Genomic DNA, 19,084 nt, shown 5'->3' with positions numbered 1-19,084 from the left:
CCGCCTCACAGGGAGAACGTCCCGGTTTAATTGCTGGCTTTCTGTTTGGGTTTCCATTGTTTTTCCTATGAGATCTGTGAAGTGGCTAATTGGTTACTTGCTTTACCTGCGAATAGTTTCCATTGAAACAAGAGGGAAAAAATTTCCAGCACAACTTCACTGACACATGGAGAACAAGGACACTTCTGAAAAACAGAAAAACAAAACACAAGACAATCCTGGTTAAACTATGTGTACTTCTGTTCTGGTGACGCTTGACTTTTTCCCACCAGTAATGATTGATTTTAGTTGTGTTTGCGTGAAATGACATTTCACGGGCCACTCAGTCAATAAAAGGCATTTATTAATGAAGCATGTTTTTAACTAACTTCGTTGAGACAAACGATAAAAGACATGGAGAAAAGTTAAAGAGTCCCATTAAAAAACACAGCGACCGAATACAATGATTGAACTGTGGATGTGATGAGGTGATTTATAATCGCTGCTGTGACCATAAATACAGGAAAACAATTAAAATACAGAACTTCACCTGCAAGAGTGGAACTTCACATAGAAACACACTAATGTTGCCTTTCTTATGGGTCACTTCTTTCTGTCTTCAACCTTGCCTGTATATTGAATTGAGCAATAATCAGCCATACATTATCTAAATGATTTTTATAAAATTTTTAAATGTAGCTCCTAAAAATCAGTACACTTTCAATATGAACAAATGAACACGCTGATGTTGAACCGAAAGCATCACTGTGCCTGAACTTTGGCTCACAGAGCTGTTACAGTGTGCTCCCTCGCTTTAAAAACGGATTTGTGAAGCTTTCCTTTCGCATCGATGAACTAAAGTACTGTAAGTTTGATTGAAGACTTAAACTATCATGCTTCTGAGACAAGAAAAGGTATTTTTGTCACGTTGACCGTCACAGTGCTTTAGGATTTAGTCAATAAATTTGTGATTGATGATGGTTGAAAAACATATACCCAACATATGAAAAGACATATAAAGACCCATTTTATACCCTTAATTAATGCTTGGCAATGTCATTAAAAAGACTTACAACAAATGGTACAAGGTAGATTAATGCACTTGTATAATCACATATCCGGTGTCTCACGCTCCAAAACTGAAATACTTTGACAAAATGATAATGACGCGAACAGGATTATTATTGGAAATGCTCTCCGACTTTGACGTACCAAGAATTTCACACACACACAAAAAAAAGTATTTATTTGAGCAGCTCTTTGAGAATATCTGCCGGGCTTGCTTAAATGGATATTTCTCGATCGCATTTTGGTGTGAAACATTTTACTTCATTAGGTCAGTCGCTCACAGAGAGAACCAGTGGGGAATTGTTTTTCAATAGCCAGCTGGCTTCAGGTTGTGCTTCTACGATTTTTAAAGCCACATTATTGCGGTGCTTACTGTCCATCATTGAGAAAAATTTATAAGGTTGCCTGAGGCTGAAAGGGAACGGAAGCAGGAGCAAATGAAATGTGATATGAGTAAACACACACACACACACACACACACACACACACACACACACACACACACACACACACACACACACACACACACACACACACACACACACACACACACACACACACACACACACAAACAGGCAGCATCAGTCGTTTTGACAGTATTGACAGTAGTAACACCTCGACCCTGACCTGAGCCTTTACAGTGCGACTTGCCCATAATCCTCAGAGATAGAATAAGGCACACGCACTACCTGACGCCAATCCATTAGGCGGTTGCAGCACAGGCCGGAGACGGGAGAGCTTTATTTGCTGGCACACAGTTTATTACGGAGGCATTTTCTCAGTGAGAATTTAAGGGACTGCAGAGAGAGTTGTGGGAAGGTGAGCCGAACAGCGGAGCTGTTTAAAATTCCAAACAGGTAGAGATGAGGCTTCGGGAGGGTAGTGGAACAGCTCCCAGCTCACACACACACACACACACACACGCATGCTTGCACACGAAAAAAGCACATGCATCATATATGCACACACACATGAACATACAACAAACACGTGCACACAAACACACACACACTCAGATGCACACGCAGGGAGAAAAGGAAAGCGTCAACCCGTGTGCAAGAAAACACAGTTTCATTAGTACGTGGAGCTTAAAGGTCCTTTTGAAGAATTTCACAAATATGTTATATATATATTCAATTGTGTTAAGCTGTTTAAAAATGATAACTTTGCTCTGAAACATTTTAAATGCCCTTTTTCCACCAGGTTCTAGATATTTGAGGAGGCTTGTAAGCAATTAATCAAGATCATAACTGATAAATTAATTGAGAATTACACATAACCGTTGGCAGCCAACAAGCTTTTTTTTTTGTACAATCCTACAAATTGACTTGGAAAATATTCAGTATTTCAAGTATCTGCACTGGTAAATAATTCCTGGCGCATCTAATCGGCTGGTGAAGGCGCGTCGGCACCTTGAGACGCCTCTCGGAGACAGGAAGCCGCCGTCTTTCTGCCCCACATTCAGAGGCGCCTGTGCCGAGCATGAAGACACAGGAAGGTGAAGGGGTGACCTTGCCGGCATAGACACAGCTGAAGTGGGCTTACAGCCACTCAAACAGATGCGTTACATATAGAATGTATTAGAATATTATCTGAAGGGAAGGAATTCCCTTGAAGGTCACTGAGCGAGAGAGAGAGAGAGAGAGAGAGAGAGAGAGATCTGTCCACAAATACAGGACGGACCGTAAAGGTCTGGCTGCGTTGAGTCATTAGCTTGTCGCATCATGTGGTCGAGTCCAGCGTCGCCATTTACCCTCTGCCTCCATTTCTGTTGGTGAAATCTGCCTCAGCATCATACAATGCAAAAATCAATACAACATGATTGAACAGATAAAGCAAAAAATGGGGGGCAGTTGTGGAATCGCTGGCTTGACGGGCTGACGGCCTCAAGGGACGATAAAGTTGCTGTTTTGAAAAACTAAAACCCACCGAGGTGAAGTGGGGGGGGGGGGGGGGGAATGATGGAGCCCAGGATTGTGTGTTTACTGTCACACGGCACAAAACCGGGATTTACCACTACAGTTCAGGCGTCGGAGCGACAGAGGAGGCTGTGTGACAACACGTGACCCCCCCACATATGCTGTCAGCTGTCCCATTTGCCGCCCGGGCACATGTGTGAGTGTGCGCACACGTGTGTACGTTCACTAAGCGTCATGCTCCAGACGCGCAGCGCGTTTCTCCACAGCTGCATGCGTGCAAAAAAAAATAAAAGAATAAATCCACACAGTTTGCAAGACATGCATAAATCATGTTTATATTGCTCCTGTGTTTTGGTTGACTTCGGTGTTGCTCGATGTGCGCGCTTCAGGCAAAACCTCCACATGCCGACTCCATAACAGAGATCTTCTTTGGCTTTATAATCTCACAAAGGCCACAGTGTCATGTGGTGGTGGCGCAAACCCGCCACAGGCGGCGATGACCAGATGCAATAAGAATTTCCTCAGAATAATTAAAAAAAGAAAAGAAAAAAAATCCAAATGTAGAGGTGTTAATTAGTTACAAAACTATTGATGAGACGGAGACAGGATTCAAGCTGTGCAGCGCGAGGAGCGCACAGGGGAAATGTGGAAAATGTCTTCGAGCATAATTTGGAAGTTCAGGAGAGGCAGAAGATTTTAGGATAGCACGCTTCAAATGGAGTGGCTCCAAACGTAACGTATGGAAGCTACAGGAAGTGAGACCAGCGAGAAATGATCGAGGCTCAATTAAGCAAATAGACAAGACAGTCTGGATGATACCACCTCAGTGTAAACTCCAACAGGGGAGGTTAAATCAGCAAATCGCTGATTCAAAGTGATGAAGAGAACAGGTGAGGGAATATTTTCTATGAATACCAAAGGAGGAAGTCTACTCTTGCAAGTCCCACTAGCAGAATTGACCTTGCATATAATGGCATAACCCGTATTTAAGTCATGCTCAACAAATTGTCCCATTTATTCTCTATAACTACTTTATTCAAGTTAATGTGGCAAGTGACTGAGAGAGAGAGACTTTAGCCGACACGCATCATCACCGATGGCCTTAAGAAACGTGACTTTAAGTTGTGGCAGGAAGTCAGAACATGCAAACCCAACGGAAAAAACTCGTAAAGTCTGGGCGCCGTAGCCGCGGTGCGGCTGAACTAACCGCCGTACCAGCATGCCACCTGACTTTAAAAGATCTGCTTTATCCTCTTGCATAAAATACGTCTGTAAAATATTTTATATATATATATCGGTTGCTGACGTGATCGGAGATGAAACAGCCGACGCTGTCAGGACATTACGCCATCATATAAAACACTGACAGGCTTGCCTCATTATGCCTCTACTTGTGATCCAGCAAGCTCTTTTAAATCATTCCTGACTTGTAAGTTTGCCCGTTTATAGAGTCTGAGGTCACACTAACGCTCTCATGGTGCTGAGGCTGGAGGCATGCCGCCGCGGAGCGGAATGTTTGTCACGATTCTAGTTAGAATTTCAGTTTTGTTTTTTTTAAATTGTGTGATTGTTGAAAATTTAAATCCATATTTCAGAAGTTGATGATTTCGGGTGAAAGATAAATAACAGTTGTATGTAAATGACAAACCTGTCGAGCAAAACCAGATTTGTGTTTGAGGATATCTGACTTTATACAGGCTTTATAGCCTCCTTTATTATATCATCCATTGACATATTGCAAAAATAGTTCCTGTATTCAGCCAGAACCTCTGAATTAGCATGTGCAGCAGGTGTTTCACTGCTTTCTGTTTAATTTAGATGTTACGAAAAGTTATTTGACTCCTTGGTTGTCCTCTGTTGGTAAACTAGGTAAGGAAACAAACATTTTATCTTCCTCTTGTATCAGTCAACATCCCCTGCAGCAGGCTGTAACCTGTTTCTAAACACAAAATATGACTGGAAAACTCATTTGCATTTAATTTTTCAACCGTTGTGCCATTATTGACCTTCCACACACACACATCATATTTTTTACATTTCTTCATCTGCTATTGTTTGACTTTCTGTGCTTCCCTCTCCTTTACGTCAATGTTTCTCAGTGATTTCTTCGAAAGAGTTTTTGCCTGATTAAGAGCGACAACAGAGACTAACACACATTATCATGGTGCCACATTAAACAGCACAAAGTTCAACCCTGCAGAAGGTAGAAGAGAAGCAGTGTGAATGACCCCCCCCCCCCCCAAAAAAAACAAACCCACCTCTCTTTTCTGCTGCTTAGTTTTACTGTAAATCATCACGGCTGTCCTCGACTTTGCTGTGTCTGTTCCTGTTCCTTCATTATTTTGCCTTCCCTCCCGTCTGCTTCTCATTCCCGCCCGTCAGATCCTTCCAGATGTTTGCACCCATCTCCACGCTCGGTCCTTCATCGGCCTACACCTGCTCTGCCGCTCACCTCACACACTCCACTCTTTTCTGCTCACCCACAAATAACCACAAGGTCACCGGCGTCTTAGATCTCCACCAAGCTTCATGGATCACTGCGAGCAGACCTGACTGGGAGAGCAGCTGCTGCCCAATTTGCTCATTCGAGACAATCAATGAAAATAGGACTGAAGGACTACAATGCTTCCAAGAGATTACACACACACACACACACCCACACACACACACACACACACATACCCCTGTCCTGCTAATTGTTGGCTATTAGTCTGCAAGTCTGGGATTACATGTCTTATTAAATACAGAATTTCAAATGAGCTTCGTTAAATAAGAAAGTACTCTCATTTTAATGAAGCTAATTTATATGGAAATTACACATAATACTGACGATTCAGCCAGAGATTTATCCTCATTGGATGAAGGGGAGGAAATAAAAGAAAAAAAAAAAAGAGTGGGATAGTGATTTTTTTTTTTTTTTTTTTTTTTAACTCCCCCCTCCTTGGATGCTTTCTGTAAGTTTGCTTTTAAAGCACAGCCCTCACAGGGTTGAAGGCCATGTACGTCGTTCATGTTGGGGATGCATGTGTTTGATGGAGAGCGTGTGCGTGAACCCCTGTCCTTGCGATGACCCTGCAGAGCTCCAGCCTTGCCTCCCTGGATCCCACTGATCCATCAAGCTGTCTGATTGCCCAGAGAGAAGCCATTAGTCTGAAACAACATCACACATTAGCAGTGAGCTGCAGGTGTCCGTTTTTCCTGTAGGGCTTCATCCACAACGCACGTCGAACACATCTGAATCCAAACGCCTATATGTGGATGAAACAAGTTTAATTGTGCAGATGCATAACCACTTGGATCTTGTGTAACGGTGCTGTGCCTCATACTGTGTGATAAGACAATGTTTCTGTCGTTCCCACTCTGACTGGTGATTTATTAATGCAGGTCTGTATGCAGCTTTGCCCCAGCAGACTGCTCCGGTCCCTCAGGCAAAATAGCTCACTGTTGCCCCCTGGTGGCAATTATCCCGGAATTACCAATTGGACCATATTCCCTCATGCCTCTTGCCACAACCCCTAGTGATTGATGTACATTAAAAGTGCTATAAATTAAGATTTTCCCAATATAACCTGGAGGTAAATCTGTGAAAAGGTGCAGTGAGGAAAAGAAAAAAAATATCCAAAACCAATAACTTGTGTGTGGCGGTGCTTTCTGAAGGACACTTTCCTTGCTGGTTCACCTCAAGAGTGGATAATTATCTGGAGCGCTCATAATTTACTGTGCACTTTGAAACCACCGTGTGTTCGCATGCTTCTTTTTTTTTTTTCCCCTGGGGTTTCCATGGAGACAGATGATTCAACCTGCAGGCAACATGTAAAAAAATAAATAAATATGTTCAACAAGTTGCTTGTAATGAACAAAAAGCTTTATTTAAAACATGAAATAATAATAAAAAAAAATAAACTATAGTGACAAAGAAAAAAGATCAGAATTCACAATAATTTGCATAAATATATACCATCGGAGCAGTTCAGAGACAACGTATTTTAAAAAAAAGGAAAATATCTCGCAACATCTATAAACAAGCCGCAAAATAAAAAAATCCAAGGACAATGCAGAAGGAAATAAAAGAATACAATAAACATTGTGTGTCTCTTCTATGCAGGTCTGTTTTTTTTTTTTTTTAGGCAGTCTCATGTTTAAATGCATCATCGACTGTTGCCACCTAGAGGTTGCTCACACAGTTAATTCACTGCAGTCTCTTTATACATAAAAGTTTTCAACAAGACAAAAATGCACACAGCAACTCCAATTTGCACTTCATTGAATAGAATCGATGCAGGAAAAGCCCGAAAGTGAGCAGTGTTATGGTGCATAATGCATACAATGCAAAAAAAAGAAGAAAAAAAAAAAGTGCATTCCTGTGGGATTATACAGGCTATTGTGTCTCCAAGCGAGGGGAGGTTCATGTTTCGCAGCCTGATTGTTGCGCAGCGTGACATCTGATGAGCAAGAAAAGCCTACAGATGTTTTCACTCTGCAAAGAAAAGAAAAAAAAAAAAAAGATCCACATCTTTACTTCGTGGGCCAGTCACCTGCCCGACTTTGGAACACGGAAAACACAATACTGACCATTTTTACTCGACTGATCGCATATTTAAAAAGTGTGGACGACTGGTGCCGGTAGGACGGTGCGAAAAAGGAGTATTCGTGAAAGCCGCCGAGTGTCAACCGTAATACGACTTGAGTTCACTTTGCTCTGATTAAGGCCATGAAGTTAAAGAAACCATCAGGCGAAGTAAAAGTGACACTCAGACCACAATGCACACCAACAATTCAGCAAGCTTCATTCTTATATTAAAAAAAAACAAAACAACAAAAAAAACAAAAACAATTTATAACATGGATGCAAAACAAATATTCACACGTGTGTACTGAACAACAGTTTTAACAGTTTTCCCTCTATAAAAATAGCTTAAAAATCTGACACATAATTTAGTACAGTGTAGGGTTAAGTCAGTTTTTTTTGTTTTGTTTTATATCTCTTTAACATCTGAGACGGTTTAATAACAGGCTGGTACATAAGTCCTCTGCTCTTCCTTCCCTCCTATGACACTGCTGTACACGGACGTGTGGCTTTAAAGACCACCAAACTCCCGCTAAGGAGTGCTAAAGGGAGTGTTTAAAAAAAAAAAAAAAAACTAAAGAAAAGGTTTCTTGTCTCCTCCCGACTTTAGACTACAACCGTATGCCAACAGGTGGTACGGTCTCTTCTGTGCAACGCTTTACATGCACAGTGCTGTTAGGAGTAGCGAAAGACTTGGTCCAGAAGAGGAAGGAGCACCACCCACAGTAGCACCCGCGTGCTCAGAGCAATGTCAGAATCATTGAAAAGGTGAAGCAGGAAGGACGAAACATGCCGCGTTTGGCAAACAAGCACGTCTCTCTCTCGCTCTCTCTCTCTCTCCCTCCCTCCCTCCCTCCCTCAGCAGCGGAGAGGCAGAGACACCGAACACAGAAGCATTTAGTAACCTATAGAACAAACACACCTATCCACAACTGGGTGTATTACACACAGGGGCCCGCTGGGAGCCGAGGAGTCGGGGCCCCGACCACTAAAGAGGATCGTCAAAATCCAACCGACGGGCAGGAGTCAATGAACAGATTGTCACATTTCATGCTCTGCTCGCAGGCAATAACTTCTTTTTTTTTTTTTTTACGAGACAAGCAGTAAACATTGTTGTCATCATCCTCATCATCATCATCATCATCCAGGCCCAGTTAATTCACAAACATACATGAAAGGCAAAACAATATTGTACACACAAAGAGTAAGTGTGCCGGCATACAAACGCAGTCCCTGGCAGACGCGCCTCCCGTTGCACCCCGGGATGTAATTCATGGTGTTAAATGGTTGAATAACGTGTCCCCTGATACCCAAGAAATAAACAAACAGACAAACAAACAAAAAAAAAAACCTGCGACAAGAGGAGAACACAACACGACACGGGCAGAACCAGTGATATAAACCACCAACATTATAAGGACACTTGAAGAAAGATTGTATTGTTTGGATTAACTCAATGCAGTTGCTATGTACCGCCGTGTTTGCTGGTTATAGCTTTTCAAAGAATATAAAACAATAACTATCTGTAGTAAATGACAAAAATAAATAACTGAAAGCTCTTGCAGCAGTTGTAAAAAGGCCACTGAATGTGTGTGCGTGTGTGTGTGTGTGTGTGCAGTAGTATGCATGTGAGAGAGAAACTGAACAGCGCAGGTAGGAACTCGCCAGAGAGTCTTTAGCCTGAAACCATCATGCATTAGCATTACCATATATATGACTGTAAGTGCAGCCTCGCACGAGGTTTCTTGCTTGAAATTTCCACTCATGCCATTTGTGACGCTTTAGCTGTGCGCGAACGGTACGGCGTCGCAGGTTACACTCGCCCCCCCCCCCCCCCCACCCAACCCCCGTAACAGGCCGACCACCAGGAGATGAACACAACCTAAAAAGTGCCTCAATCCAGTAACATGATGGATTTCAATGGCAGAGGCAGTCAAATAATGGCAGTTGAGCACAATCTTCCCTTTTCTGGCTGCAGCTTTAGCCGAATACCGAAGCAGCAGAGACGTTTCCTCCGGAGTCATTAATTTAGGATGCTTTCCTGACATGCTGTCCTGCAGAGTGAGAAAGGCTTTATTTTAGGACCCGGGCCCACTGGCCCGGTTTGGACGAGTCTCCCTCAATAAGGCTCAAACTTAAAATGACACCCTGTACAGTTGATCTGTACGCTAACATTTCATATTAAGTTGCCCTGAAGTCTCAATTGGCTTTTTTAAGGTACTGTGAATTTAGCCGGATTCAATGTCAAATTGCTGAAGAGCAACTTAAAAGTAACCCGACGAGTGATCGTAGTTTCACACAGAAAGGACACTTTGAGGAGCTAAATCCATCCCCCTTAAAGCATTGCAACCGGCGCTGCCCTGCCAACGGGCCCGTCTGCGGCAAATCCCAACGGGCAAACAAACACTTGGAGCGCACCGTCACGCTGCACTTTTTCAAAAAAAGGGAGTTTTAACCCCGAGAGGGCCGTTACGTAAGGTTTCTTAGTGCGCTTGAACATTTGTTTTGGAGAGCAGTAGACAAATTTTGAGCAAAGACAAATTGTCACATTGTCAGAAGTCCCTCACTTGTTGTGTGTGGTTGTTGGTTTGTTTGTTTTTTTTTCCCTTTCTTCTTCCACCACCAACTCCCGTGTCTCTATGAAGCTTTGGCTTTTCTTGCTCGCGGTGACGTTTTATCCTCCGACTTGACAACTCCATTGGCTGCACCTCCTGGAAAAGACACGGGAACGGAAGGGGAAAACAAACACTTCAGACATCCACGTTAAAGACACGCGTTGCCACGGAGCGATAAAGACTGTGAGGTTGTGACTCCTCACCCCTCGTGGGTTCCCTTTTGTGCGGCTTGCTCTTTGGGCTGACTGTCTTCTTCTTTGAGGCTTGGTTCTGGCTGTGCTCTCGCCACTTTTTCAACTGGAAATTAATGAACTTCCACATCATCCAGGCCTGTGTCAGGCAGATAGCTGCCAGACATGTCATCCTGAGGGGGGAAGATTTATTAGTTTTATTTTTTTTTAAAGTTACTAATTGTAATTTTGCTCATTAAGGGGGAGTTTACACTTGTGGTTTGGTTCCTGATTTTGGACAGTGGATCAAAAGATAAACAGAGGACGTCCATCAAATGATCAAATGATCTGATTTAATGCATGTTTTTAAAAACACACTCTGAAAGACGTTCACGTTGATCGCGGGTCCTACCTCACGGTGAGCACATTAAAGTTGCCCTCTGCGAGGGAGAAGCCCTGGTTCCCCGTGCGGGGCAGGCCGAAGCCGAACGTCAGGACCGAGAGTGTGAGGGTGAGGAGGCGGGCGATGACGAAGAGAAGCGCCCACAAAGTAAAACTGAAAAAAAGCAAAAACACAGAGAGGATCTTAGCTAAAACTGATGCGTGCCGCGTGTTTATCTAATGCAGGTATCAATCAATACCTGTTCAGGCTCCGGAGCCTCAAAATGAGCAGGAGTGTCAAACACATTGTAGTTCAGGGGCCTCGTACGGCCCCATTTCATCTCGGGTTAACCTCGGAACTCTAGTTTCTCTTTGTTGTGGTGCGGAATAGACGCGATGAAAATGTCGATATTTTCACAAACCCAAACAACTGCTCCGAAACAATTACTGCAAGCTCAACACAAAACCAATTTTAATGAAACATTCTGGTGAAAGATATTTAAAATAAATAAATAAATAAACTTCTCCTCGAGCTGTTGCATTATGGGTGTTTTTTACAAACTCACCCTGACAGAGAAACAGAGGTTAGTATGATAGCAACGAGGTAGATGGCTTTAATGGCCGCATCACTACTATCTCCGCTAAAGAAAAAAATAAAATAAAAATCAATGTTTCCGTTGGAATTCGGAGCCTATTGTTGAGACAGAGTTTCCCTGACGTGGGAACGATTCAGTCCATGAACTCTTATTGGACAAAGAAAAGAAAAAGAGTAAAAACGATACCCTTTCTGCTTGTTCTCGTCACTGAAGTAGAAGAGGCGCGACGCGTGGAACAGGAGCTCCACCAGGTAATGAGGAACCAGCAGCACCAGGCCCAGTCGGTGGAGGCTGAACGGGAGAGACGAAAGCGGAGGAAGCAAAGTACATGACAGGAGGGCAGTGAGCTGGTTGAACCACATCAAGCTCCCTGAGGGAACCAGGAGATTATATACTGGGGTTTCAGTCGTTTTGAAGGAGAAACAAACGGAAACAAGAAAAACAGAGACGCCTCATTGGTTAAAAAAAACCCCAAAAAAACTAAACAAAACCTTGATCTCCGGCAGAGTCGGTGAATGTCAATGAATTTCTTTAAAGAGTTAAAAGAAAATTGGTTCTCGTGAGGAAGAACGAAGACCGACATCTACTCACAGTCAAACACTATAATAATAATAATAATAATAATAATAATAAAACAAAAGGATAAGCAACAAGGCTTCGAAAGTAGAATAATGTCAAGCATGAGGTCACAGCTGTTAATTACATAATGACCTACTCATTTCACTGTTATACACCCGAGTGCAATTCACATTCTAAAGTTACATTTCTTTTATTAGGAACTGGTTTGAAACAGTCAAGGGAGCGAATCAGATTTAGATCAGAGAAGCTTCCCGTGGAGATATATATATATATATATATAAAAAAAATTGTAATTATGCGACTCACTTTAAGACGTAGGCACCAGTGATGTGGACAACGTAAAGGCAAATGTAATAAAGCTGGCGGGGGATGTCTTCCTGCAACGGCAGAACAAAGTGGAAAGGTTTGTGTCAGCAACAAGAATACAGAGTGTTTTATGTGACACACACACACACACACACACACTAAAGAAAAAAAATTAACAAACACACTACGGGTCAAAACTTTTAGAACACAATTGATTATAATTTTTTTTCCCCAACTGATAAACTAAATATTAACTACATTGTTTAGCGAATAAGAATTAAAATATACATAATATTTACATTAGAACACATTTGATTATATTTAATACAAATAATCACTAAGAAACCTGGTTCAAATTGTGTCTTCTATGTTTGTAAATATTTGTAAATGATGTCCTCAGACTCAGTATCAAGAGGAGGCCTTCTTTTGATCGATTATTGAAACGTTGTTGGTTTCGTCACTTGTTTACAGTAAATTGAAGTTTTGTTGTGTTGAAATAAGTCGGTTTTTTTGTGTGTGTGTAAGAAACTTAACATTTAACGTCTCGGGTTTCCAAAGCCCCGACTCATTAACCACCTCGGCGTTGGAAACACGATGCACGTTCTATGCAAATGAAGCCGTGACATCGACTTGGCTTGAATTCAGTCTGAAATAACGCGTGTGGAGAATTGATAGACTAAACAGCTGAAGATCGCCGCTCGCATGAATTATTCCACAAACCTCAAATCAATGTCGTTTTTCAAAGAGAAAGGGGCATTAATAAATCTTATCTTCCTCATCCTAACTGAGCTAATACTTCTTAAGTTCTTCTCACTTGTATTTAAGTGGTGGAACACAAGTAGAATTGAGGTTTTTGCTGCATATAGGTACTTCACACCGCACGTGTAAATCGGAGCTTTCAGATGATCCCTGAACACTTTGAGTGGAGTTATGTGGTACCGAGCTTGATTTACGCAGAAATCCTGCTTCATTGGTAGAAAATAAGAAAAAGTAACTGAAGCAGTGTGATGCTACTTCCCTGTTTGATTCATTTTATGCTGCAATGCAACGTTTACCCTCCTATTTTACACGTTTATAAAAATTAATACAAAAAAAAGAAAAGAAATGGCTGATAATCTGAGGAAACTTAAAACACAATAAAATCTACTTTAAAATATTAACAAAAACAAGGCGATACATATTGTTGTGAACATTTGTGATGTTCCATATTCTCCTAATGTACACTCATCTGTATGTGAGAATCCCTTTGTGGCGACTTAGAAACGGACTTAGGTCAAGTTGTAGTTCATTGATAAATTTCCAGATGTTGGAATATATCAATGGATAACCGGTGTTACAAAAACAAAACATAACTCTTCTCGTGCTTTTGATTTTAAATCTTCTCAATAACACTGAGAATTGAAAATTTCAGGACTAAATTTATTCTAATCAAAATGGTTATTAGTTTTACCCTAAACCCATTTATTTTTCCTTCAGGATTTTCTCTCAAAAATAATTTTTTTTTATAATAATAACAATAATAATCCTGTTTGAAGGGCATTCCCCCCCGAGCCTCAGATTTCTGTTGTTGCCTGCCTCAGCATTTGAGACCTACATTTGCATGAAAGTGCACAGGTGATTCACTCGTTCACAAAAACGAGTAACGCCTAAATAGTTTGACTCAGACTTTTGTGTCTGAGGTGCATCGTTGATGAAGTGACTCTTACCTTCCGTACTTTCTGAAAATACAGCTCGGGAAGCGCATGGAGCCAGTAGGCAATTTGGCAAATGTAGAAGAACTTGACCTGAAATCTAGAGAGAGAACAAGTGAACCTTTGCGTCACATCAAAACAGCCAACTTTAGACAGCGTCCTGCATGCTGCGATATTCAATCCTTTTTTCTTTTTATATACAGAAAAATATCAATGTTTGGAAACAGGAACTCTTTTTCATGCCGTTCTTTGAAAATGCTCAAATAAGTACAGCACACAGCAATTATCAGCCGGGTCCGGAATACTCAGCAGTCTGATGGTGGAATGATGACTAGTGAAGGGCGACCCAGTTTTCCTCATTTATCAGATTTTTAAAAAATATTTATGAACATTTAGCCTGTGTTTTATATGATTCTATGTTTTTTTCGTTTTAAAATCATTTCTCTTGTAAAGCTCTTTGGAAGTGTGGTTCCAAAAGTGCTATATTTATGAAGTTGTTGATGTATTATTCTTAAATCTGGTGGAAAAACACAGGCACAAATTTTCATCTGAAACTTTGAGCGCTTTTTCTTTTTTTTAGGTGGTGCAGTGAGAAAACACGTAATTTGTACCTAATCTGGAAGCTTTGATTAGAATGTTTGTGGAACTTAAGTTTGATGAAATAAAAGAATGTGAAAATAATCCAAACCTGCCACCTTTAGTAAAGGCCACTGCTTTAACTTAAGACTTAAAAAGTTAGTAATTCAAATGTTGGCAAAAAACCAAACTATTTTCCCGAGGGTGTAGCACACACACATGCCTGAATGATATTAACTTTGTTGTGATTAGAAAAATAAAACCCTCCAAACAGATAAAAAGTGTCACTGAAACTCCCCATTAGAAATCCCACCTGTGTTTTAACTCAATCAAGTATTTATTTCGGCACTAAACTGTGAAACATGAACCGTGAAAGAGACACTTACACCATGTGAGTGTGTGGGTAACCCTCCCATAAGAAAGTAGGGTTAGTTGCAAAGTCCTCCTGTCGGACGAAAAGACATGCTGCATTCAGAAGACGTTATCTCGCATGTGTGTGTGTGTGTGTGTGTGAAATCCTGCCGCGTCGGAGCAACGTACCGCTGTCAGGATGCTGCAGCCCCAGATGAAGGAGAACAGGTAGAAGGCTGCGAGCTGCCCGGACTCATTGAACTTGCTGTGTTTGGTTTTCGACAGGTGCAGCCTCCTGTTCATTTTCTGAAATTGAACAGAAGAAATCAATTGACTGCGTCACACGATTCGGCTCAATTGCATTTCGTGGGCCCCGAGTTTTGAAGCAAAGTATAAAACATAAAGAACACACGTGGATACATACAACATTATAAAACAACCCAACAGGACAAGACGGTGTGCTGAAACTACATCAGCTATATAAAATCGGTTCAGTGTCATCGCTGCATATTAGAAGTCCCTGCCGACCTGTGAGAAGCCACATTATATCAAATTAGGGACGACACCTCCTACCCTGTCCTGGATTCAGAAGGGAAATGACTTTAGGGACGGCGGAGTGCTCGTACCTGCCGCCCTTCATAGGAGACGGTCTGTTTCAATTTACTGACTTCTAAACGTTAAAACGCTTCTCCCAGATCACGCTTTCAATTTTAAAACCTGTAAATAAACTTCTTTTAGCTGGAAACTCTAATTTTACAAAACAGATGGATTGTCTGTATATGAAGTTCATTAAATCAGAATGATGCTTAAAATTATTCTAGTTTTACCCGATTTAAGGACGACCATTTCGGGAAAACCAGCATATGGGGGTTCACCCGTTTCTAATGTTTGACTGACGCCTTGTTAAGGTGATTCAGTGGTGATCGCTGTTGCTTAACAAAATACTTTCTGGTTATATTACTACTTGTGTATGTTCTCCCCGTGCAACTGTTTGACCAGGTTAATTAAAAGCTCTAAATTGGGTACAAATGTATGTGCTGCATTGTCTTTGTGTATTAACCCTACGTTGACTGACGACCGCCCTTGACACTGGATTAAACTAAAACCCCCAGTGAGTTTAGTCTGGATAGAGAGATTTATTCAATCTAACCATTTTGCAACCGGGCAAAAATAAGAGGTTTAAATATCCCAAACAAGCCATGCCAGCTCTCACATGGAGGAATCATTTCCCCACATCATGCACAATTTTTTTTATTTTTTTTTTTTTTTGCCTCGCCATATTTGAAACCAGCCTCGAGTCGAGGCGGGACTTGAAAGTGGAGAAGGAATAACTCTTATTTCGACATTACAGGGATGCGTTTACAGCCAAACCTCTTTCAGCGTCGCCCAACTATATTTTTAGGTGTAAAACAAGACATTAAACACAAAATATTCTTCTGCTAATGACACCCTTGTGGGAATAGTCATCAAAGGCAAACGGTGTCAGGAGAAACACGAGCATCATTTCTGTCACTGTGCTTTAGCGCGGGGATGGGGATGGAATTTGATCACTTTCAAACGGATCCCCAAAAAGACGCCCAACACAGTCGACACGTACGGCAACAGAGACACTTCTGATCCCTTTGAAATGAAACACTTCAGACTTTTGTGGGGAGGTTGAATCAGGCATTATGATTCACTTAAAAAAAAGAAATCTCATGCGTGAGCTCCTGGGTTAGAGACAGATTTACACATGTGAATTAAAATATAAATAAAAAAAAATTTAAAAAAAGCTGTTGTGTTTTAAAGGTAGGAACACTGTGGGTCAGTGTGATTTGACGCCGACGTACTCACATCCAGAATGTATTCTTGTATCAAGGCATGAAGAATGACTGCGATAAGCAGGTAGAAAAACACCGTGGCCACATCTTTGGGGCCGTACTGGTAGAGGTTCACCGGTTCACTTTTCTCATCTGCAATAAGAATTGAAGAGGACGACAAAACAAAAAAAAAATACATGGTTAAAAACCTCAAAAGCTGACCTGAGGTTGAATAGACGGAATAATAACGGACAGATAATGGACCCGTTAATATCGGCTCACCAAGAACTTGAGTGACGTTGTACTGGACTGTGATGAACATGATGGCAAACTTTGCTGTGACCTGAAAAAAAAAAGAAAAAAGAGAAACATTAACTCTAGTGTGGATTAATAGCAGTACTCAAGGTGACATTTATTTTAAATGTATAAATGTTGTTCTTGTATTTTACAATATTAAATTGAACGGATTACACAAACCAGCAACAGAACAATATAACATAACAAGCAGCTTCTCGCCAGTTCAGTTTGCAATTCCACGTCACCTTGTAACTCTCTGAGGAGTCGTACTTATTTATACACATGGAAATGTGACCATTGATTAGATATCTTGTCTTTGGAGGGGAGTAAAGTTGTGTTTGATTAGAGTGGGGGCAAGTGTCATTTTATCAAGTCATTCGAATTTGGCTGTACCTTGTACTTGACTACTTAATAGATTGGATGCTCTTCTCACCACAACAGGGATTCAAACCCCCGGTCTCCACATTCAAGGTCAACATTCAACCTGATGAGCCACCAAATACTAACACGCTTTCAAAATGGGACACATCTTACCAATATCTGTTTTTTCCCCCCCTCCTGGCTTTAACTCAATAAACTCAAGCTTCCAAACACCACAAACCTGCCCTGCATCTTTGTCTGTCCTCTGCACCATCGTGTGCATCAGTGGGGGGTGTGTGTGTGTGTGTGTGTGTGTGTGTGTGTGTGTGTGTGTGTGTGTGTGTGTGTGTGTGTCAGTCAAAGTCAAATCTACTCCAACCTCACACACTCTCTCCTGCAGAGTGAAGGTGTTCACCATCACTGCTTGAGCATCATCAGAATGCATCATGGGCCTGAAGGACAGGGAGTTTCATTTCTGCACCAGGTTTTCAAGCCTTCATACACTGATGCTGAAGAAGACACACCGAGTTTTAGAGGGGCGGAGGGGGGTCTGGGGAGGTGTGAGGATGGCTTTGGGTGGGGTGTTTGATTGAAACCTGGTCAGACAGCAGCAGCTGGACTTGGTGACCAGATGTGTTGTAGCATGAAGCCTGACGACTCTGCTCATAAGGCCAGAAACGAGTGGAGCTTTAGCTCTGGGAGGCAGTGGATTCAGCCTGCTGGTAAGATGACCTGTCGGCTGCGCCTCATCATCACCACCACCACCACCACCACTACTACCACCATCATCATCATCTTTGGCAAGCAGTGAGACACATGAGACGGGAAGGAGAAAGACACACCAGGAGCGCTGCTGTCATGTCGGCTAACGGCAGTTAGCATCGGGCTAGCGGTTCACTCAGCCACACAGTACCTCAAACATCAGGCCCAGGAGGATTATCATGGCCAAGCACGACACCATGTCGGCGTGATTCTGGATCACAAACTCATGGCTCAGCACCGGCGGGCTCTTATTCTTCTTGCGGAAGCCCATGGCTGACGGGACGCTGCTGCTGCTGCTGCTGCTGCTCCGGTGCTGCGGGGTTTTGCAGGAGCTCGCTCCGCCGAGGTGGCCTGCACGTCTCAGCCGAACGACGCGAGCGCTTCGCCCGGGGCTCTGCTCCCTCCTCTGCCGTCCGGAAACACGGTGAACCCGCTGCCCGTGTGTTTAAAAACAGTCATGAAGAGGAACGCCACAGCACAACACCCACTTTTTCTTCTTCTTCTTCTTCTCTCTCTCTCTTCTCCTGCCTGGTGAAGTCAGATGACGGGCCCTCCCACTTCAAGCCCCCGTTCATGAACCGCCCAGTGTCATTGACGTAGGAGGAGAACCCGGGGCCGTGCTGCGTTCACGGACCCCACGCGCGCAACGCACTCGGCCCGCACACAACAACTGACGTCACACTAGTTCTTTTCTCCAGCAGGGAGGTCAAAATCAACTCCTTTTCAGCCCAAATTCCATCTGGAATGAGAAATAACAGCACAATAATGTACAAACTGCCACGACTTCAAAATGTTCCTTCATTTTAGTGCAAATAAGTAGAAACACTTTTACCAAGCGCTGAAAAAGTTCAAATTTAGTACGTAAAATTTATAAAATTTTTAGGACGATTCAGTTGTAAAGATACTTCCTGGCGCAAAAAAAATGCCGTGAAATGTCGCAAAAAACACATTCTCCTTTTGCAGTGCATGTTTCCTCTTACAATTTTATGTTTAACTCAATTCAATTCAATTCAATTCAATTCAATTTTATGAATACAGTGATAAATAAAACACGCAATTTCAGGGCAC

The 19,084-nt window shown here is 42.1% G+C and overlaps 1 protein-coding gene across 3 annotated transcripts; it reads right to left on the bottom strand.

The window, feature by feature from the left end:
- Positions 1-7,022: 7,022 nt before the first annotated feature.
- On the bottom strand, positions 7,023-18,546 carry LOC308113496 (translocating chain-associated membrane protein 1-like 1). Of its 3 annotated transcripts, XR_013935563.1 has the most exons (12): positions 18,168-18,546; positions 16,880-16,940; positions 16,632-16,750; positions 14,988-15,104; positions 14,834-14,892; positions 13,887-13,971; positions 12,181-12,251; positions 11,482-11,586; positions 10,731-10,874; positions 10,352-10,512; positions 10,101-10,244; positions 7,023-7,443 (listed from the first exon to the last, which is right to left on the bottom strand). XR_013935563.1 is itself a non-coding variant. In XM_080469847.1 (11 exons), exons 1-11 carry the CDS (start codon positions 18,285-18,287, stop codon positions 10,171-10,173), a joined length of 1,116 nt encoding a protein of 371 aa, XP_080325973.1. In that variant the 5' UTR covers positions 18,288-18,546; the 3' UTR covers positions 8,625-10,170. The 3 variants fall into 3 exon arrangements, 2 of the variants coding, with proteins under 2 accessions (XP_080325973.1, XP_080325974.1); XM_080469847.1 differs by lacking the exon at positions 7,023-7,443 and having other exon boundaries at positions 8,625-10,244; XM_080469848.1 differs by lacking the exon at positions 7,023-7,443 and having other exon boundaries at positions 8,625-10,244; positions 18,097-18,542.
- Between the last annotated feature and the right edge of the window lie 538 nt (positions 18,547-19,084).

The sequence above is a fragment of the Lipophrys pholis genome (genome assembly GCF_963383615.2).
Source record: "Lipophrys pholis genome assembly, chromosome: 8".
NCBI classification, from domain to species: Eukaryota; Metazoa; Chordata; class Actinopteri; order Blenniiformes; family Blenniidae; genus Lipophrys; species Lipophrys pholis.
The sequence above is the reverse complement of the archived record's forward strand: the minus strand, read 5'-3'. Positions and strand labels throughout refer to the sequence as shown.